The following is a 23,393-nucleotide window of genomic DNA, read 5'->3' on the forward strand; positions in this document are numbered from 1 at the left end:
TGAAGTTGTGTATCTAAAAGGTGATGAACTTGCATGTAACTGACAACCACACTTAATACAAACATTTAAGCATTTTGTAAACCTTGATGATTGATTTTGCTAGTGATTTCAGTTTTGAGCAGGTACAGTACTACTTACCCAGCATAAATATTTTACTATAAAAGGAAAGAAAATTTGGTTGCATATGATATTTGTTTTTTTGGATATTTTAAATGTTCACATTCATAGGAAGGCTTTTGTTATTTTTAATTTCACGTTGAAGCTACCAAGGATTGAGATACATGACACAGCTAGTTTAACTGGTAAGGAAAGAATGAATTTGAACAATATGTACAAGGATGTCCCCCATGAGCTAACCAAAAGAAAACATGACTTCTAATAAAATAATCTTAGTATTATTAGTAGTAGCATTACCAGAAAAAAAGGGAATAGCTGGGAATTTATAATTATCCCCTTACCTTCCCACAAAAAACATCATGAAACCAAATCACAACAAATTCCAAGAGAAGAAAAATGAATTAGAAGACATTATTAGAAAACAGTATTTCTCTTGAAAAAATGAAATATTAGATAGCATTGATAACTCTTAATTCATCTGGTTGTGAAAGCTAACAAACTTTTTGTCTATAGATCCTGGAACATTTAACAGGTTATAATTTGGGGGCAATGATTAATTATACATTTTAATTATAAATTTAAAAGATCATCTTCTGAGGATCTACTATACAGCATGGTGACTATAGTCAATAGTATGGTATTGTATACTTAAAAGTTACTGAGGGCTTCCCTGGTGGCGCAGTGGTTGAGAATCTGCCTGCAGATGCAGGGGACGTGGGTTTGTGCCCCAGTCTGGGAAGATCCCACATGCCGCGGAGTGGCTGGGCCTGTGAGCCATGGCCGCTGAGCCTGTGCGTCTGGAGCCTGTGCTCCACAACAGGAGAGGCTACAGCAGTGAGAGGCCCGCGTACCACAAAAAAAAAAAAAAAGTTACTGAGAGTAGGATTTAGGTATTCTCTACATGCGCACATACACACACACACACACACACACACACACACACACACACACACACACACACAGAGTTAACTATGTAAGGTGATGGATGTGTTAATATTTTGATCTTTGTAATCACAATGTATATGTATATCAAATCATCATGCTGTACACCTTAAATATATTAGTTATATTTGTCGATTATTCCTCAATAAAGTTGGGGGGAAAAGATCATCAATCAAATCATTACATTTTCTTTTTTGAGATAAATAACTTTGCTTTTTATATTTCTATTGATGGAGGTGAAAATATATATTTTTTCACTTTCATTCATTTATAGTAAAGTAAAAACTCAAATAGCACAGTAGAGATAATCCCTAGGATTTCTGTGTAGTTAAAAAAAAAAAGTTTCGGGACTTCCCTAGTGACGCAGTGGTTAAGAACCTGCCTGCCAATCCAGGCGCCATGGATTCGAGCCCTGGTCCAGGAAGATCGCACATGCCGTAGAGCAGCTATGCCCATGCGACACAACTACCGAGCCTGTGCTCTAGAGCCTGTGAGCCAGAACTACTGAAGCCCGTGCGCGCCTGGAGCCTGTGAATTGCTACAAGAGATGCCACTGCAATGAGAAGCTTATGCACCGCAATGAAGAGTAGCCCCCGCTCACTGCAACTAGAGAAAGCCCGTGCACAGCAATGAGGACCCAATGCAGCCATAAATGAATGAATAAATATATTTATTTATTTTAAAAAAGTTTCATTTTAACAGTGTCATCATTTTGCCTAATAGTGACTCTTATAGCTTGTTCTACAGAGAGACATGATATGTATTTTGAAAATCATGTGATTGGTGTCATATGTTTAAATCTTGAGATAGAAACTGTTTAGAGAGAAGCAAGAATAATTTGACATGATTGAAAACTAACAATTTGTATGTGATGTTAATGTAGTTTTCCAGATTCTTATATATTATCAGACCTTGAATGCTGCTTCTGACCCTACCTGATGAACTAGTAACAACTAGTTTTTGCTGTCAGATCTTTAGTTATCTAAAGGCTGATAAAGGTTGAAAGCCATTATACTGACACTTCCTTACTTGTTCTTATCATTGCTTTATCTAAAATATGTTGTTTACCTTTGGAAAATATTTTAGTAAGTAGACACTGAACAAGCCTCTTTATCTGCTCCCTTCAGGTAAAGATTTTTTTAATTTCTATGTAATTGCATTGAAACAGAGGGACTTTTCACACTTTGGTTTTTTTGCAGGTGTTTTGGTTATTGATGTTTTACCACTGTTTATATCTCTCTGACAGATACCAGAAAATGATGAAATATTTTTGATTCAGCTGAAAAGTGTAGAAGGAGGAGCTGAGATCAACACCTCCAGGAGCTCAGTTGAGATCATCATTAAGAAAAATGACAGTCCTGTGAGATTCATTCAGAGTGTTTATTTGGTACCTGAGGAAGACCACATACTCACAATTCCAGTGGTCCGTGGAAAAGATGACAAGGGAAATTTGATTGGATCTGATGAATATGAAATTTCGATCAGTTATGTTGTTATAACTGGGAATTCAACAGCACATGCTCAGCAAAATTTAGACTTCATTGATCTTCAGCCAAACACAACTATTGTTTTTCCACCTTTTGTTTATGAATCACACCTGAAATTTCAAATAATTGATGATGCCATACCAGAGATTGCTGAATCATTTCATGTTATGTTACTAAAAGATACCTTACAGGGAGATGCTGTGCTATTAGTCCCTTCTGTTGTACAAGTCACCATTAAGCCAAACGACAAACCTTATGGTGTCCTCTCATTCAGCAGTATCTTGTTTGAAAAGACAGTTATAATTGATGAAGATACAACATCAAGGTAGGATTTATTTTAAATGTTGTATTGCTACAATTATTTTAATATATTATTCCAAGATTTAATATTTGTGGTGTTGGACACAATGCTGAACTGTTAAGTGTATGTGTCATTTCCTTGACCGTGGTTTCACTGTTCTTTTTTTTCTATTTTGGAGGTGATATTTAAATCACATATTTATATATGCAAGTTAATTCACATTATGGTAGTTTCCTAGGACACATCTACATATCTACTCCTTCATAGTAAAAACAGTCATTCTTTATGATTTGGATTCTGCTTTTACCAGTGTCTGGTGGCTAACTTGACATTGAAAATGCCCATTTCAAGGGAAATAGAGTGTATTATATGACCATATATTTTTAAAAAAATTCTAGATTTGAAGAAATTACAGTGGTTAGAAATGGTGGCACTCATGGGAATATTTCTGTGAACTGGGTGTTGACACGGAATAGCAGTGATCCCTCACCGGTAACAGCAGATATCAGACCAAGTTCTGGAGTTCTCCATTTTGCACAAGGGCAGATGTTGGCATCAATTCCTCTTACTGTGGTTGATGATGATCTTCCAGAAGAGGCAGAAGCTTACCTACTTCAGATTCTCCGTCATACAATACGAGGAGGTGCAGAAGTGAGCGAACCAGCAGAGGTAGATCTCTTATTATGCTTTACTTGTGGGAATATTTCTGTGTCATAGAACAGCTGAAGAATTTGACCACACAAAGCACATTTATGTTTAGTTTGATGTGACAGGAAGAGCACTGGTTTTACAAATGGTGGTTATTTCCCTTGCTGAAGGTTGTCCCTCTGTAAATAAAAAGTTTAGTCTTAAAAAAATTCCACAAGGTTTTCAAATGTGTTTTTGATTCGTCTTTTACTCTGTTACCTATGAGAGTAATCATTCTTAGATGTGATACATAAATAAATATTAAAATTGAAAATAGCCTAGAAAATAAATGGTTTGGTAATCTCAGATGTGAGAATTCTGCACTTTAATATTTTATTCCTTTATCTGCAGCTTTTGTTCTACATTCAGGATAGTGATGATGTTTATGGCCTAATAACATTTTTTCCTATGGAAAACCAGAAGATTGAAAGTAGCCCAGGTGAACGATATTTATCCTTGAGTTTTAAAAGACTAGGAGGAACTAAAGGAGATGTGAATATGTTTTATTCTGCACTTTATATTCCTGCTGGAGATGTGGATCCTTTGCGAGCAAAAGATGGCATCTTAAATATATCCAGGAGAAGCAGCCTCATTTTTCCAGAACAGAAAACCCAAGTCACTATAAAATTACCACTACGAAATGATGCATTCCTTCAAAATGGGGCCCACTTCCTAGTACAGGTACTTGAATGATTCAAATAATCTCAACTTTGGTTAAACTACAAGTGTGCTTATCTGTGTGAGAGAGTTAACTAGTCATTATTTTGCCCTCATTTGTATTTTGGATTCTGTTGCTTACTAGAAGTTATGTAGGGAGTCCAAAGAGAGCCTGTCTGCCCCTAATGCATATAAGGATGAATAAAACAAGGATTATACTGAAGTCAGTATTTTAATCATGTGATAATAAAAGTAGATCAGACATGAAATGTAGGTCAGAATATAATGGCTGATGTAATGGAGAATTCATGAACCGTGAGTGGGGGAGGGCCAGGCAGGAGAGAGCGAGCCATTCTTTTGAGTTGATTTAGGAAAATGTGACATAGGAATATAGTTTGTAGAATAAATGTGTTTTTCATGATGGATGCTGCAGGGAAAGCACTCCAGGAATAAAAAAAGCAATATGAAAGAAATTGTTTAGATAACTTTAAATAGTATACTAAAAAATCTATTAACTGTAGGTAGAATCTGTGGACTTCTATCTACTTAATAGGAAGAAATAAGGGCCCTATATTTCTCCATCTTATCTCTATTATTTCTTAACTTTTATTAACCAGAGCATATTTTTATTGCCAAAGTTTGAAACATCTTTACTTATTTATGATACTATGGTTATATTTTCCATATGTTGGTATTGGTTGATCTTGAAAATTAGAAAGCAATAAAGGGTGCTTATCAAATTTTGGTTATGTAAATAAATTTAATGCAGAATCAGATAGAATGAATGGATCAGTAAAGAAGGAATGTATGATCTATGTCACCATACATTTTGCTAACTGAAATACATATCAAATGAAATCTCATATTCCATTAATTTCTTTGAATAATGCTGCATTTAAATTTGTTTCATATTTTTGCCTAGACTTTGTTTTATACTTTATTATTGCTTTCTCTGGAGTTTCTAATTGCCCCTTTTATTTATTTATTTATTTTTGGCTGCACTGGGTCTTTGTTGCTGCACGCGGGCTTTCTCTAGTTGCGGCGAGAGGGGGCTACTCTTCCTTGCGGTATGCGGGCTTCTCATTGCGGTAGCTTCTCTTGTTGTGGAGCACGGGCTCTAGGCACATGGGCTTCAGTAGTAGTTGTGGCACATGGGCTCAATAGTTGTGGCGCACAGGCTTAGTTGCTCTGCGGCATGTGGGATCTTCCCAGACCAGGGCTCGAACCCGCATCCCCTGCATTGGCAGGCGGATTCTTAACCGCTGCACCACCAGGGAAGCCCTGCTCCTTTTTATATGCTATTCTTACCAAATTAGGTCTTCCAGCTGTCTTAGATGTGTTGAATGCTGAGTTTAGCTGTACCAACTGCTTCCTTCACTTGCTTCACACCTGCTACTTGAGACTGTTTTTACTGAACTCCTCAATTTTCTTGATTTCTTGCCTTTTACTTCTCGGATTGTGTTTTAGTTTTGTTGAAATGTATCTATCCTCAAATACATGTGCAGAAAAAGTATGTGCAAGGTAAACTTTTTGAATCTTTGAGCAACTGAAAATGAAATTTCATACATTGATAACTGGCTTCATAGAATTTCTAGATTAAAATAACTTCTTCTCAGAACTTGAAAGGTATTGCCTTTTAGCTTCCAGAGTTGCTGATAAGAAATTCGAGGGGAAAGAAATCATTTACCTTTAGGTTAACTTGCTCTTTATCTTTATCTCTGAAAGCTTTTTTTTTTTTTTTTAATCTTGGCATTCTGAATTTCTCAGGGCTGTGTCGTACCTTGCTTATAGCACTTGGTGGGGTGGGCCCTTTTATTCTGAAGACTTTCGTCTTTTTTTTGGGCTAAGTCACTGCTCACGCTTGTATGGTTTGTGCATTAATTGTGGACTCCTAGTGGAGGTGTCTAGTGACTGGCCCGTTATGGGGATATATGATTTGTTGGTATGTAGGGATGCCTTTTTGCAATATGCCTACATATAGGGAGACCTTTTGTCAACATTCCAAAAGCTTTGTGGTGGGAGATCTGCTTTTCACCTTTATTATTATAACTATTATTATTATTCTATTGTGTCTCCTCAAAATGGGGAAATTATGATATGCATCCTTCTGTCTATGAGGATAACCCACTTTTTTGGAGGACCCTTGAATTCTCTTCTTGGGGTGATGGGTGAACAGAACATGGTGTCATTCACAGTTGTTTCCGTTCCCCCTGCAGCTTGTGGAATGCTCTTATGAGATGACTGGCCAGATGGTGGGGGATCTGGATCTGTGAAGTGGAGCTGAGCAAGTGGTCAAGCCCATGGCCCTGACCCCACTGAGCAAGAAGTTAAGGCAGTTAGAATGCTGCCACCAGAGCACATTTAGAGAGATATTTAGAAAATTTTAAAAAGCTTTAAGTTTGACCTAAAAAACATGTCATAACTTACTTTTTAAAGTTGGTCCTTTGAATATATGGAAATACATACTAATTTCACCAGTTTGCAATTAGGGTAGCATTGCCCAAACTTAGGAATTCTCAGGTGCCTCTGGGAGATTTAAATAACTTGTTGAGAGGAATGTAAGAATTTATTGTGGGTTTTTGTGTTTTTTAAAAAAATTTTTGGCATCAGTGCTTTCCTTTGCCTTCTCTGTGGTTGTTGTCCTCTGGATTCAGAGCATTCTTATTAGTAGACATTGTCTTGGTCAGTTCGGGCTGCTATAAAGACTACCACAGACTGGGTGGCTTCAACAACAGACATTTACTTCTCACAGTTCTGGAGTCTGGGAAGTCTGAGATCAGAATGCGGGCATGGTAGGGTTTTGGGGAGCGCTCTCTTCCTGGTTTTCAGACTGCTGTCCTTTTGCTTTTTGTCCTCACATGGTAGAAAGAGAGAGAGAGGATGCAAGCTCTTTGGTGTCTCTCCTTATAAGGACACTGATCTATCATGAGAGATCTACCCTCATGACCTGATCACCTCTCAAAGGTCCCATCTCCAAATACCATCAAATTGGGCATTAGGGTTTCAACATGTGAATTCTGGGTTTGGGGATATAAACATTCAATTCATAGCATATATGTTTAAGGTTTTTTTGTCCCTAGAACCTCAGTATTCAGTTCTCCCTCTGTCTCCTATCCTGCATAGGTCAAAACTCATGAGAAACAAATTATTAAAACAAGTGAAATGAAGCAAAGGTTTCACACAGTTGCTTTTGCTTTCATGGAGGCCTGGGCATCCTGGAATTCCTGTAGTAGTTGCAGTGACCTGACATGAGTTTGAGAACTGATGATGCAGAAGGGTTGATTTTGAGTTGCAGAGAACTTTTCTGTTTTCCATTTCTGATATCTTTTCTTACTCTTCCTCAAAACCAGTTTTTACTGTGGATAGAGACCCCCTATATCTATGCCAATATTAGTAACCTTTATATTAAACTTTCAGTTTCTTGAAAATATCCAGTATCTCTATCCAAGTAGCTGCAGAGAATCCTTTTGTAAACAAAACTTTATTAAGAACCTTCAATCGGTCAGATATTATTCTAGCTATTTTATTTCAGCATTCTATATGAATATGACAGAATTTATTTTAGACAACACTTGAAAAGAGAGGAAAAGCTTGAAGAAGCATGTAATATCTGAATTTTGGTGATCCCAGGTTAGAAATCTGTTTGCACCACTAATTCCAGACTCAATTTTTTTATCTATCTCTGTATTCAGTTGAAAAACAAAGGTCTTACAGTGCAGACAGTCAATTTAACACTTGAGGACAAAAGGTCATTATTAGTCACTGACACAATTCCTTAAAGTTCAAAACAGCTGTAGGTTCTGGAAGGCTAGTTGGAATTAGAAGGTTGTGTAGTTTGTGTAGTACATAATGGATGAGCAACTCAAGAATAGGAGGCATCAGACTGCATGGAAAGCTGAATGAGGCTGAAGAAAGGAGAATCTGAGACATGAGCTCCTCATTCTTCAGCAACCCTCTCAGCTAAAATACGTTAGTCTGAGATACCGTTTTTTGGCAGGCATGGGGTTACTAATGTGCTGTCTCAGTTGCAAACTGTCTGGAAGCAAAGAACGACTCTTTATGAATGGAGTAGTTTGATTTAGCAGATGCTTAAGGAACCCAGACAAAAAGGCTTAGAGACTAGGAAATAAGCCATGGAAAATTAGCATTTTTCTTTTGATCAGTTCATTCCGTAACCTTCTATATCTTCTTTCTCTATATTTTCCAAAAATACTATATTTAGAATTAATTCTGTAACTTTTGATAAATGTAAGTAGAATATGAATTTTCTTCCTGAAAAGTTTTGAAATAAAAATAAGTCATTATTTTCCTTGATATATTCAACAGTATTATCAGTTTAACTCTTTGTGAATGTATGGGAATGAGAGTGTTCATTTACAAACATGTACTAACTCACACAAGACCAGTGTATTTTATTTTATTTTATTTTTTTATTTTTTATTTTTTAGACCAGTGTATTTTAAAAAGTCTTCACCTCCATCCAATGCACACTTTATATTTATATGCCATTCAAATATATATTTTTATTTTTAATTTCTTGTGCTATTTTTAAAGATAAATACATTATATGGGTATGTATATTCTTTTTCTCTAGAAGGAATGACAGTTATACTTATGTGGTTTTAACTATGTATCTTTATGTTTCATTTATTTTATAAAGTAAATGCAGTATCCTAAAGAACCGCATGTTATATTTTACTTGACTTAGTCCACATACCAGTATTTAGCAAAATTGGTCAGTCTGATTTCTTTTTTATTCTTTTACCCAAGTGAATATTTACCAATCATGGAATTTTGGATATTCTTCTCCTGTATATTATTTTCAAAGCAAAGTGTGTTACATTTTTTTTTTTTTTTTTTTTTTTTTTTTTTTTTTTTTTTTGTGGTGCGCGGGCCTCTTACTGTTGTGGCCTCTCCTGTTGCGGAGCACAGGCTCCGGACGCTCAGGCCCAGCGGCCATGGCTCACGGGCCCAGCCGCTCCGCGGCATGTGGGATCCTCCCGGACCAGGGCATGAACCCGTGTCCCCTGCATCGGCAGGCTGATTCTCAACCACTGCGCCACCAGGGAAGCCCTGTGTTACATTTAAAAAGGCGTTTACTTTTACCCTTAAAGTGTATATTGTTCATCACAAAATGTGAGCGTATGAGCAGGATCAGTACAGTCCTTGTCCACCTGTGGAATATCAACTTAAATCACCAGTCTCTACAGGTGGTTACTTAGTGTCATTGTTTCCACATTACAAAGCCTAACAGAGGGCTCTGAAGAGTGGGCAATCCATAATGCCCCGTTAAGTTCACAGTTGCTTTTTAACTTAAAATCTCTATGCTTTTTGCAGTCCTGTAATGATTGTCTATGCCTACACTCACATGAACACTGTGAGGATTGATAAGTTGGATTTTGAAAAGTTAGAATATCAAGATGTTGAAAGTTTTGATATATCAGGATTCTTATAGAGCTCATTTTGTCTTGTAGGGATAAATCAACAAGTCTATTGTGTAGCTGCTGTACTTAATGTCATGTTGCAGGAAAATACTGAGAAGGACACAGACACACAAGAGGTCTATAGTCCTGTTGGGAAGTAAAGGTCTGGAACACACAAAATGCTGATAAGCAAGCAATATGTGAAGTTTAACGTTAATTTCCAAGTTTAGTGAGTGTAGCAGTAGAAGTTCAGGAAGAGGTAGAAGAAAGAGGACTGGAGAATCCAAGGAAATCTTCATGGGAGAGAGGGATATTTAACTAGTCTTTAAGAGCGAGCACATTTTGACTTGTGAGAAGATGGAAGGAGGCCATTCTACATGAGGAGAAACTGTGAAAGTTACTCTGAATGTCATGTTCATTAATCACAGGGACATTATATGTTATACATGTGTCACATTTCTTTAAACATAAAAACATATTAAGTCACATTTGGAGTTCTGAATGGTCTTCTGATAGTGAATTTTCTCTGGCAGAGAAGGGGAATGTGTGATTTGATTGGAGGTGTGGGTCAGTGGAAGAGAGAAGGGAAATGTGGGCAACTCACCAATATTTGGCTTTACATCAAGGTAGTTTGGGTATAGGCAACAAGGAGGAAAAGCAGATGGTGGTATTGGTGAAAATAGTGGTAAGAGGACATGGAGCAGAGATAGTGATTTCTCTTTGGCACATTCTATCTGTAAGGTATCTCTCTGATATTTATGTCATATTCAGTGGCAGTTGGTTATAAAGATTTGGAATTTGAAGGAGAGATCCAGAGATTATTATGGGGAGGGTATGAAATTATAAGATAAAGGTCTTAGGAGGAACCCTGGGGGATAATAATAATTGAGGATCAGAAAGGGCTCAAGAAGCCAGTGTGGGAGGTTGAATCAGATGGTGAATGAAGAAGGAAGTTGCCGAGTTATTGGTGGCCTTACCCATGCTTATTTTGTTTTCCCATGCAATTAACACTTTAACATTTTTCTTAAAAATGTCTTTTCTTTCCATTTTTATGGGTTTTTTTGTTTACTATAGTTGGAAAATCTGGAGTTGGTGAATATAGTTCCCCCAATCCCACCCATAAGTCCTAGATTTGGAAAAATCCGAAATATTTCTTTAGTGGTTACTCCAGACATTGCAAATGGAGAAATTGGCTTTATTAGCAACCTTCCAATCATTTTGCATGAACCAGAAGATTCTGCTGCTGAAGTGGTAAGTAGGCTTTTTCTTACTGATGGAGCCTAATGAGTTTGAGATAATGTAAAGACACTATTTTTTTGAGGGGGAGGTTGGGTTCGTTAGTAGAGTTAACGGATCTTGAAAAGCTTCACCATTTACAGCAAGCCTTCAATATGTAATTTGACATAAGTAACTGATGAATGTGTGATTTTTCATCATCTTTTGCCGTATTCGATAGAATAAAATTAGAATTAATTGCTCACAGCAAAAGTAGGATATTTTGATGAGGCTGCATTCAGCTAGTGGTTTGACATTTGGTAGAGTAATAGCCAAACACAATTTTTTTTTATTGGCCAAGTCATATGTACCACAGGAGTCCTTGACCTTTTCTATTTCTGAGCACTCCTCATGCGTGCCTTGGGCAGGATTCAGGTGACGTGCTATACTTGGTGGTGGAGGTAATGGTGGTAAAGTAGTGGATGCCAAATCTTCGGAATTATATATATATATATATATATATATATATAAAATTTTATTTACATATTTATGTAAATTTTTGGATACACACACACAGACACACACAAACATGCTCACATATACAGCACCTCTCCCTGCCTCCCCCCACCCTGGTTGAATTTTCCTGCCATCTATATAGGGACCACTCTGGTTTTTGACCTTACCATTCTCTGAGCCACAGTCTGTCCCTAAAGCCCTCTCCAAGTCTCTTACACTTAGATTTGATTTAAACTGGGTTGCAGCTGAGATCAGGAATGTGGAGAGTTGTTTTTGTTATCAAAGCCTCATGTCAAAATATGGTGACCACAACTTCCTTTGTTTGTATATTTGATTCTATGAATTGGCAGAGAAGCTCTGTTTTTCAAGATGGTTTTGACTTTCTATATTTTTCATAATATTTTTATATTTTTCTTCTAAAAACTAAAAAGTGTTTGTTTTTTCTGAAAGAATGGGTTGTTTTTATTCATTTATCTTACAAAGCTGTACATTTACCATTTCATATTTTTCCCTAGAGGGAAATTAGCTTCTAGGGAAGGTTTTGGGCTCTGTGAAACCTGCATTCTTCCCATCCTGGGAAACAGCAGAAAGAGTGAGAATTTCCCTTTGTTCTCTTTGTCCCCATCTACAGCCTGGCCACGCCCACCCTCTTGGGGTGATTTAAGGGCCAGTCCTTTCTTACTTTTTTTGTCTTTTCTAAGAATTTTACTTTGCTTGCTAGTCTACAGACTTGACTGTTGCTAGCCAAATTAGAAGAATGGTTAGTGAGGAAAATATCTTCCATGTTTTTCAAGATGGCCTATGTTCAAGGGCAAAGAGCAGAGGATACTTTTTTTAGGCACTTAAAAAGAATAGCATTATATACTATTAAATATTTGTTTACATTCTTTGTTTGGAAAAAAAACTTCATTATGATCTTCAGTGATCCTTTTCTTATACATATTTAAAGTGTGCTGCCCTTAAATAAAACTACCAAATACAATTTGTTTCAGAATTATTGTAATAGTTGCCATTTATTTAGCTCATGCTAAATAAATGAGACACTTTAATCTTCACCAGGAACTTGCAAAATAGGGAACCACTAGCTTCATTTCACATGTGGAAATTGAGGTCAGAGAGGTTAAGTAACTTGCCCAGGGTAACCCAGAGCCATGATTTGAGCATCTGATTTTGTTTCTGCTGCATTTGTTGTGTTGGTTAGAAACATTTCTTATTTGTATTATTATTTTCTTAGTTTGCCCCCTATCACATTAGGATGCATTTGACATAACTGTGTACTTCCCAGATTTAGTCACAAAAGCTTATTTTTCAGTTTGTATTATGATATTAAATTAATTATTTTTTTCAGAGAACCTCTGATGGAAATTTATTCTTTAGCCATTGTTCTGTGTTTTTCATGGTTCTTTGGCTTTTAAAATGAAGTCTTTTTGTTAAGACAAATCCCAGGTTAGGTGTGTTTTTGGGTGGGGGAAATTTAGTAGAGAAATTTGATTAGCAAAAACTAATATAAAATAGTCAAATCTGAAATTATCATCATACTTAAAGAGAAGCTTGTTCAATTGTGCTTTTAATATCATTTTAATTGTTCACTTCTCTATGTACAATGCATAAACATATTCATATAACAAGTGTATGCACTAACTGAAAAGCTTATATAATTTGTGAGCATGTATTTCAGAAGAACTTGTTCTGTTTTCTTTTTATAAGGTATGCATTCCCTTACATCGGGATGGAACTGATGGCCAGGCTACTGTCTATTGGAGTTTGAAGCCCTCTGGCTTTAATTCAAAAGCAGTGACCCTGGATGATATAGGACCCTTTAATGGCTCTGTTGTGTTTTTATCTGGGCAAAGTGACACAACAATCAACATTACTGTCAAAGCTGATGACATACCGGAAATGAATGAGACGGTAACACTTTCTCTAGACAGGTAATAACCCATTTAGGTAATGTTTAGTGACATTTATATGTTCACGTTCTCTGAAATAATTTTGTTTCTTGTTTTAATTCTTTTCTCCACATAAAGTAAAAAGAAAAAAACTAACTAGATAACATCATGCTGACCTTCTGACTTTTCTGCTGTTTGTTGATGGCTTCTGGTTAGACTGTTATAACATAGTGACCTCTTACCCTGCTATTTATCATGAAGAAACATTACATAGAGAATTTATGGAAGGTATTAGATACATCTTAAGCGTAGCTAATATGTTGCTATGTTCAAAAAATAGGCAGCAGCAAATCCAAAATGTTAGGCAAACATCTCTGCTGGCTTCTTTTTCATCAGGGAAGAGGATTAGAGCTTTTTTGAGTGAGTAAAAAGAAAGTGTTAATCTTCATATAATGAAATTCTCTTTTTTACATGGAATTTAACATTAAATAATACTAATTTTCCAGAGAATAAAAAATAATACAAATTTAAGGGGTATTTTTAAGTAATAATAAGGATTTAGTTAACATTTCTCAGTAAGTAATTTATATCAAGAAAATATCACAGTCTCTCGAAGAGAAATTTTTTTCAGCAATTCAGAAAATTCCAAAAATAAAAAACTACTGTGTTTAATTGTTAATTAAAAAATTTGAAACCAAGCTTATCTACTGCAGGTCTCTATATTAAAGTTGATACATATTAGAGAAGGTTAATGTGTGACTTGAGGGCTTTGCAAAATTTTTATTTTAGAAACAATAAAATTCATAGATGAATCAACACGTGTTATTTTATACTGTTTTAATCAGGACTGAAGTAGTAATAATTATCTTATGTAACCCCGGTCCTCTCCAAATTTTACTCTCAGTCTCTTGTAGGTTTTTCTATGTTGGTGTATTGTGTAAACACATTTTATAAACCTTATGAGTAGTTTTTATTTTTATGTGGAAGAAAAATCCAGAATATAGGGAACAAATCTGTTGAATGTTTCTTGTTCATATTGTGTGCTTTCAGTACTACATTGTGTTTTCTTCCTTTTTCTTAACATAAAAATTAAAACAAAACAAAATAGGCAAACAAAAAAAAAAAAAGAAAAAACCAAATACAACACACACACACAACAAACACACATGCACAGTCTAAATGACTTATGGTTTTAATATATATTTTCCATTAAATCTTAAGGAAAGATATTTCATATGAAAAAATTGGTGAAATGTAATGAAATGTAAACTGAAAATTATTATTTTTTCACCTGTGAGCTTTTTTTCCTTAGGTTAGATTTGAGTACTTATTAAATCAGTGGACAGTCTTAAAAACAAACTAAAGAAAAATGAACAGCAATTATAAACCAAAGAGGTAGCAATCTATAGAAACTTTGTTAGCTAAGCTGCAAGTTTCTGCTCTGAACTAAATGTCTAAAGAATGATTTAAATTATACCAGCACAAGTTCATAAGTGACTATTCTTCATATTCTTTCAAAATAGTCATTTTCAACCTTATCATGTAAATCTTTGAAATTAACTAAATATAATTTTAAAGTATTTTTTCTCTCTCTCTTTCCTCTGGGTTAAGGCAGTACACAAGAAAGTATAAACCATGGGGCAGAGAATTTCAGGAATTAATGGTTCCTCTCTTTTCAAGCAGAAGAAATTAGTTCAAATTTATACTAAAATGTTTTAATGCAATTAGTAACTAGTGCATACTTGTATTATCTCAGTGGTGCATGAACAAATTACAATTCAGTGTTCTAAGACATATTTAATTAAATAAATGTGACAATCTCATATTTTGTCAAAATCTCTCTCAATTTTGTAAATTTTTAACAAAACTAAAATGAAAGAATGAATGAATGCTACTGTGATTACAATAAGTTACAATAAATATTGCAACAAAAAATAATTAACCCTTTATTGTGATACCATTTACGATTTTCTTTTAATGTCAAATTCAAATGAAAATTCTCTATATTTCAATTAAGTAGAGATAAAAGTTGCCCTGGTACTGAATGATTTATGATGCTTTTAATACCATACTAATTAAAAATATTTTGTTGTTCTCACCAAGTCAGAAAATATTATTATGCCAATTTATTTCAGAAAAAATTGTAATATATGTAGTATACAACTTATTTATAGTGTTATTTGACTTGAAAAATGAAGCACTAGGACTCTGCATTCTGCATTGTTTCTCAAGGCTGTTTAAAAATACAGCACATTGGGAATTTGGCAAAGTGTTTAGATTTCCTGGTATGAAGTTATATTTAAGTAATATTTGTCATAATTAAAAGGTATAGTATATCTTTTGGCTTCTTGAGTATATTCCTATGCAAATGATGAAAGATATGTATTTCTCTGCTGATAGAGTTTTTATATTTTCAAAGAATAACTGGCTTTAGATCTGAGTATGTGGGATTTTATTTTTTTGAAACCTAATTAAAGCTACTAAGTAATTAAAAGTCAGGCTGAATGAAATTTGCTCAGCTGCTGTGGTTTTGTGAGCATGCACAGTGCTTGGCAGGCTCCAGCGCCTTGGAGCAGGCCTGGAAAGGAATGTCTTCAATGGGTCTGCCTTGGAGCAGGCCTGGAAAGGAATGTCTTCAATGGGTCTTGACGTGCTGGCTGGTCATGGGGTCATCTTCCCTAAGTGGGAACTGCCGAACCTTTTGCTAGCATTTGTGAATAGCAAAGAACCCAGTGTGCAGAGTTCCCTTAAAGTGAATATGACTAGCTTGTGTGGGGGGTGGGGAGGGAAAAAAGAGAGCTTTCTTTAGCTTTATTTTTACCCTGCCATTCACATTTCTAACAGTATTGGTGAGATTTTGGCAAATAGTGTCTCTGTCTTTCCCCCCCGCCCCCCCTTCTTTCTGTGTTGACAGGGTAGAAACCGAAAGGTTTGTCGTGTATTTTGGGTAAGTGTGGTAAAGAATGTCTTGTTTTTGGTGATTCAACATTTTGCTTTGCAAGTCAATGTTTTGGACAAGGCTGCTGTTCTGCATGACCACCAGTCTTGAGAAAGTTTGCTTGTCCACCTGCCTGTGCATGCTTTGTGTGTCCTTTTATCTTCTAATGATAAGCTTATATGAAGTTTTTTTTTCTTTTTGTATTAAGAGTTTTAAATTATGAATGCATTTAAGATATCTGATAAAATTTTTGAGAATTTATGTAATTACATGTTTTGAAGAACTTAAAATTTTTAACTTTCCTTAGAGTGTACATATAACCAAGAGAACAATTAGTGTCCTTTGTGAGATTCTTACTTAACATCTTTTATGAATCTTGTGGTTTAACAAAGAATTCAGAAGCAGGGCATTCATTTCTTCCACTGGTTTTTGAGTGCATCTAAGCAATTTCTTGCCTACATTCTCTCAGTTGTCGTATAAAGAACTTTTCAAAAATTTGCCTTTTTCCAAAAGGGTAGCACATTAAAAATACATTCATTTGTTTAATGCTCAGAATGGATTTTTATAGTTCACATTCTGATCGTGTTTTTTGTCTCTTAGCTTATATGGACGTAGGAAATTTTAATTAATTAAAGTATCAATGTAAATGAAATATGGGCAAATTTGCTATGAAAGTCATATGACTGCATTAATAATCTAAAGAGCATAACTGTTTTATTATTTGGATTATATCTTCTGTGGCCACTAGTATGCTAGGTATTGGCTGTCAGATTTCCAAAAGCTGGGGAAGGATGTTAATTCAGATTCTCTATTACACAGCAAGTGTGCTATCCTTTTTATATATTAATTGTGACTGCATTGTAATTTTGAGGTCTGATCAGCGGTACTCTCTGATTCAATAGAAAGTGACATTTGGAAAGGCTTAGAACAGCTTGCAGGATTGAGAATTCTCAAAGAGTATGCTGGCTTTTAAACCCTCAGAGCCTTACAGTCCTAGTCCCTTTGATCATTCTAATTATAGGCTGAACATAAAAACCAGAAATAAAAAACATCTTGGTTTAATATGTTCTTTTGAGATTTGTATAGGAATTGCTATAGCATGTCACGTATTGCAGATCTATTCCATTTTTTTTCATGTATGTCACGCATTTTCTTTTGTTTTATTACAAAAGGTTAAAATCAAGGTGAATAGAATCATCTTAAAAGGTCACAAAATATTTCTAAAATCTAATCACCATTTTATTTTTTGGTCAGCGTGTCTTGCTTTAGTCCAAGCAGTTAACCAACTTGTATTCAGTTAGTATAATCTTATGTAATGAGTTTTTTTTTAAAGAAATTCAAGTGTATGTAAAGTTAAAACAATTTTATTTAAATTATTTTTAAACTACATGTTACAGATTAACTTCTTCTAAAACTGGAAACAAATTTGTGAATTTGATACTATTTTATAAAATATATTTAAACCTTTGATTAATGTATTTTTAAGGTACATATGCAGTGTTTGGTTTCAGTCAAATATGAAAGAACCAATGAATTCAGAAATAGAAGTTCTCCCTTAAATGTTATCAGTAAAACTGTTTTGATCTGTAGTGATTTTAATACACTTAAATTCAACTTAAATTTTACCTCCTAATAACCTTCATATTCATTATCTGAAGTGTTGTAAATATTTTAAATAAGACTTCAAAATTCAGAAGTAAGACTATATAGGTAGTCTCTAAGACTTAGAAAGCCTGTAAGACTTTTCCCCCTCTGACTTCTCCAGGGTCAACGTGGAAAACCAAGTACTAAAATCTGGATATACAAGCCGTGACCTAATTATTTTGGAAAATGATGATCCTGGGGGAATTTTTGAATTTTCTCCTGCTTCCAGAGGACCCTATATTATAGAAGTAAGTATGAAAGAAACTTCAATCTATTCTGTACTCACAGCTTCAAAAGAACAATCTCGAAAGATTTAAACTTTTGTGGACTTTTTTTTCCTGTCCTATATATGGTACTTTACTGGCAAGAACACAGTCATCATCACTATTATTGTTATAATCATACAGATAACATATAATGAGGGCCTTCTATATTCTATTCCCTGTTCTAAGCACTTTGTAGTCACAGCCCTTAATCTTCACAATGAGTTAAAGAGGTCTGTGCTCTATTTCACATTTTACAAACGTGAAAAAGAGACACATTGGCATTTCTAGCTGAGCCTTAGACGAACTGCTTAAAGTTGTGATGCAAAATCTATTCAGTCCAAAATTCAGGGTGTGTGATTCTTTTGTTTTTTTTTAAATACAGTTTTGAAAGGTTACTTTCCATTTACAGTTAGTACAAAATATTGGCTGTATTCCCCATGCTGTACTGTATATCCTTGAGCCTGTCTTACACCCAATAGTTTGTATCTCCTCTCCCACACCTCTCTGTTGCCCCCCCCCCCACTGGTAACCATTAGTTTGTTCCTGTATCTGAATCTGCTTTTTTTTTTTGTTATATTCACTAGTTTGTTGTACTTTTTAGATTCCACGTATAAGTGATAACATACAGTGTTTGTCTTTCTCTGTCTGACTTAGTTCATTCAGCATAATGCCCTCCAAGTCACCCATGTTGCTTCAAATGGCAAATTTCATTCTTTTTAATGGCTGAGTAGTATTCCATTGTGTGTGTGTGTGTGTGTGTGTGTGTGTGTGTGTGTGTGTGTGTGTATATATATATATACACCCCACATCTTTATCCATTCACCTGTGATGAACACTTAGGTTGCTTTCATATCTTGGCAATTATAAATAATGCTATGAACATTGGGGTGCATGTATCTTTTTGAATTTTGTCGATTTTTTTTAAGGAAGGAGAATCTGTAGAGCTCCACATCATCCGTTCCAGGGGAGCTCTTGTTAAGCAGTTTCTACACTACCGAATAGAGCCAAGAGATAGCAATGAATTCTATGGGAACACAGGGGTACTGGAATTTAAACCTGGGGAAAGGGAGATCGTAATCACCTTGCTAACAAGATTGGATGGGATACCAGAGGTATGGGATTTTATTTTTTCCATGTGCTTTTGTGGAAAGTTGATAGTATCTTGTATATTATGAATATAAATATTTTGAACATTGGCAAGGGGATACAGGAAAGGAAGTGGGCAAGAAAGGATTGAGAAGTGCTTATGTTTGGAAAATAAAAAAAAACAAGCTTAAAAAACAAAGTAAGACTTATTCCAATTTGAATTGTCCATGTTTGTCCTATGTAAAGCAATACCAAACAATATGAAACGTTCAGTGTGTAATCAGTTTTCATCTCCTTTTAGGTTTATATATGTTAAACCTTACTTTATGTAGTCTGTATTGACTGAACTTTCAGTGATACAGTTTTGAACTGAAGAAATTTTTCTGTAAAATTACTCTTTTAAAGGAAATAAATTTTAGTTGTATATTAAGGGAATCAGATATTGTTCCATTATGTTTGCACACCATTGCGTATGTACCTTTACATTAATTTTATTTTATTTACTCATTAGTTTAAATGACTAGATCATCAGTGATAAGGTTAAGTCTTCTTATAATTTTAATATAGTATCATGGTTTATCTTTTCTCTTTTTGAATAATGTATACTTACATCTGATGTCTCTCTTAATTGATGGAAGGATGTTAAAAATTAAAAAAAAAATCAGCTTTGTTTTTTCAGTGAGTGGCACGTTTGTGAAAAGCTGATTCTTGAATATATATATTTCTATTTCCTCTGAAAATTTCAACTTTATATTTTTCCTAATTTGACATGTTCTTTTTAGTTGGATGAACATTACTGGGTGGTCCTCAGCAGCCATGGTGAACGGAAAAGCAAGTTGGGAAGTGCTACAGTTGTCAACATAACGATTCTAAAAAATGATGATCCTCATGGGATTATAGAATTTGTTTCTGATGACCTAATTGTTACGATAAATGAAAGTAAAGGAGACGATACCTATAGTGGTAATTTATTCTACATTTTAAATTCTATTACTGTTTACTGAAGAAGAAATTAGTCATATTTTTTGTTTATTTCTTTAGTAAATAGTTATTTTTAGCTGTCCAACTGCTGAGAAATTACATGTAGTACAGAAATTGGTGTTTTAAAAAATCATGTTTAAGATTGCTATTTTTATTTCTTACATAGTATTGTGATGATGACTTCAGTTATATTTTGATTTCAATTAACCATATGTGGTAGAACTCAAACACTCAAAAGAATGAGTTGAGTCAAATAGGAAAAACTTTAAGAGTTACTGCTAGGGAACTATTGCAGTGGCATGAAATGAGATGTATTGATAGGTTATTTTTAGAGCTGTGTCTGTCTGGGTAAGAAAATCACTTTTGAGTATGCAGCTTCCTCTAGCTGCCCTTAACAAATATCCTTATAGGACTTTGTGATAGGTGTTACCTAATTAGTCACCATTCTGCTCCTTTTGCTGAATGACTTTTAAAATTGCAAACTGTGATAGAAAAGATCAAGTCCAGTTATTTTATCAATTGTATACCTACAGAGGGAAGACTAGGTTTATTTATATATATACCTTGAGGCTGGGCTAAGGAAATAATTGGTTTTTATTAAAAAGAGGGCTTATTTTTACTTTTATTTGAACAATTTCTTCACTCATTATTTTAAAATTGTTTAATATATGCTCATATATGTTATACCCATTTGTATGTCACAGCTGTTTATGGTGTAATAAGAAATCGAGGCAACTTTGGTGATGTTAATGTATCATGGGTGGTTAGTCCAGACTTTACGCAAGATGTATTTCCTGTCCAAGGGACTATTTTCTTTGGAGATCAGGAATTTTCAAAAAATATCACCATCTACTCCCTTCCAGATGAGGTAAATGTTACACATAAAACTCTCTCTTTTTTTGTTTAATAATTATTTTTTAAAATAATTAAACATCTGGTAATTTACTTTGTCATGAGAGTATGTGATAAAGCAGCAGTCCCCAACCTTTTTGGCACCAAGGACCGGTTTTGTGGAAGACAGTTTTTCCACTGGTGGGGGTGGGGGTGGGGGTGGGGGTGGGCAGGGGGCGGGGGATGGTTCAGACGGTAATGTGAGCGATGGGGAGCAGCCGATGAAGCTTCACTCGCTCACCTGCCGCTCACCTCCTGCTGTGTGGCCCAGTTCCTAACAGACTGCCGTGGCCCCGGGGGGTTGGGGACCCCTGTAAAGAACTCATGTGTGATAATGTCTGACTATAAGCCAAAATAGGAATATTATTTTTGGTTTCCCTGAAGGCATTTTTAACTCTCAGAACTGATAGTCGCTGGTGACACTGCGTAGGTGTCAAATATCAGGGATTCATACTTGTGAGAGAGGTTAAACACTTGGTTTGTACTTAGGCCCTTTGAGGATGAGAGTACCATCTACCAAGTGTCCTGTGGTGCACTCTCAGAGTCAGGACATTGGACCAGATGGACGGTGGATTCAGGGTAATGCAGAGAAAGAAGTTAGTAACAATGGGGTGGACCTTTCTGAGGGACACTGTGCTTCGAATAGGTATGGAAACCTGTCTCCTTTCCTTCACACTTGTGCCTTGAGAGACAAAGTTCCAACACTGTTCCATTTTAGGATCTGGAGAAGACTGGCTTACATGGATGAGAAAGAGAAACAGTGTCCACCTGGGGAGCCATATAGGCTCAGAGATGTGGGGAGTCTCATCTTGTTAGAACAGGGGAGTGAGGTCTTTGTGATGTACTTCGGTGAAACTTAAGTAAGGTTTGTAAGGGGTCTTTGAGAGCTAGCTAGCTGAGCTTTTGTTACTATTATGGATTCTGTTCTAAGTGAGTCAAAAAGTTATTTTTCTGTTCCATTGTTTTTCCTTAAAAACAATATATATCCTATTTTCTTATAGAAATAACTTAAGCCATGTAGTATTTCTGTTTTTAACTTATGTAAGGCAAAATATGTCTATTTCCATTACATTTTATAGTGAGTCAAAATAAAGTGACTGGATGAATGTACATTAAAATTTTGAGGGGTTCTGAGGCCTACTTGAATAATTTAGAGTGGTTCTGCCTCAGAAGTAGAAGCGAACATTAGTACTGTTATTAATAAAGCTCTTTTTTTAAAAAAGATAAAAATAATGTAGGAATATGCAGTGGAATTATTTATACAAATCACCTGACTAAAAGCATGTGTAACATTTTCCAAAAGATTCCAGAGGAAATGGAGGAATTTACCATTATCCTACTTAATGCCACTGGAGGAGCTAAAATAGGAAATAAAACTACTGCAACACTGAGGATTAGAAGAAATGATGACCCCATTTATTTTGCAGGTGGTATTGCTTTCTTATTTGAGTGAGTCCACATCTTTCTTGAACAGTATAAAAATACTTTTTTTCAATAATGGTTTTAAGTGAACATTTTCAATAAAGCACAATTGTTGCTTGTTTAAATAGGATTTCATAATTTGTTTGGATGATCATTATTCAATCTCTTTGACATTTTAACAAATACTCTTAAGGATCTTCTGAAGGAAAAATAAAATAAAATAACTACTATTTTATTAGCTTTGTTCTCCTCCCACTTTTAAATTCCAAGGTATTTTCTTTCCATTGTGCAAAAATGAATACTCTTCCACATAACCTCTTCCAGTACACAGTGTAGCCATTTCAGGGTCTGCATATTGTACTTAATGAATGGTTACTTACTATAATTACTGTTATTTAATGGACATATAAGTTAACGTATAAATTAAGGTTTCCCCATTTTTGCCACTTTAATGCTTTCTTTAGAACTGTCATTTCCACCTGAGACATCTTTTAATTTTATTTGATATCTAATCTATTGGTATCTAATTCTTTCTTAAATCATTTTTGCAAGATGTTCAATTTACAACTGTAGGACTCTTAAACCTCTTGAGTATTATTGATTTATATTTTAACCTTCAGTTAACATGTACTTAATGAGTTAGTTCTGTGTTCAGTCTTCTACTAACCCTATAGAAGAAGTGACAAAAATAAAACCTAAGATATCTGGGCCTATTCTCAAGGAACTGATGGTCTAAATTTGAAAATAAAGTGATGAAACGGTAGGCAGAGGTTTCCAGATAGTACGTAATTTACTGACAAATTGGGTGTTGAAGACAATGGATTCTATAGGAGTCAAGGCAAGAGGAAGGCCATTGACTAGAAGTAATCAGAGGAGACCTCATGTAGGCGTTGGGATTAGAGCTGAGTCTTTAAGTAAAGACACAGTGGAG

General features: G+C 35.0%; 1 protein-coding gene across 1 annotated transcript in view; it reads left to right on the top strand.

Moving 5' to 3' along the window:
• Positions 1-23,393, top strand: part of ADGRV1 (adhesion G protein-coupled receptor V1) — a 558,169-nt gene that overhangs the window by 48,321 nt on the left and 486,455 nt on the right. Inside the window, exons 7-16 of the mRNA XM_067031321.1 lie at positions 2,306-2,871; positions 3,246-3,516; positions 3,886-4,215; positions 10,689-10,865; positions 13,053-13,276; positions 17,938-18,064; positions 19,009-19,194; positions 19,951-20,131; positions 20,854-21,017; positions 22,344-22,467. Of these exons, the coding sequence (XP_066887422.1) occupies positions 2,306-2,871; positions 3,246-3,516; positions 3,886-4,215; positions 10,689-10,865; positions 13,053-13,276; positions 17,938-18,064; positions 19,009-19,194; positions 19,951-20,131; positions 20,854-21,017; positions 22,344-22,467 (2,350 nt within the window). The remainder of the gene's footprint in view (positions 1-2,305; positions 2,872-3,245; positions 3,517-3,885; positions 4,216-10,688; positions 10,866-13,052; positions 13,277-17,937; positions 18,065-19,008; positions 19,195-19,950; positions 20,132-20,853; positions 21,018-22,343; positions 22,468-23,393) is intronic.

The sequence above is a fragment of the Kogia breviceps genome, chromosome 4 (assembly GCF_026419965.1).
Source record: "Kogia breviceps isolate mKogBre1 chromosome 4, mKogBre1 haplotype 1, whole genome shotgun sequence".
In the NCBI taxonomy this organism is placed as follows: Eukaryota; Metazoa; Chordata; class Mammalia; order Artiodactyla; family Physeteridae; genus Kogia; species Kogia breviceps.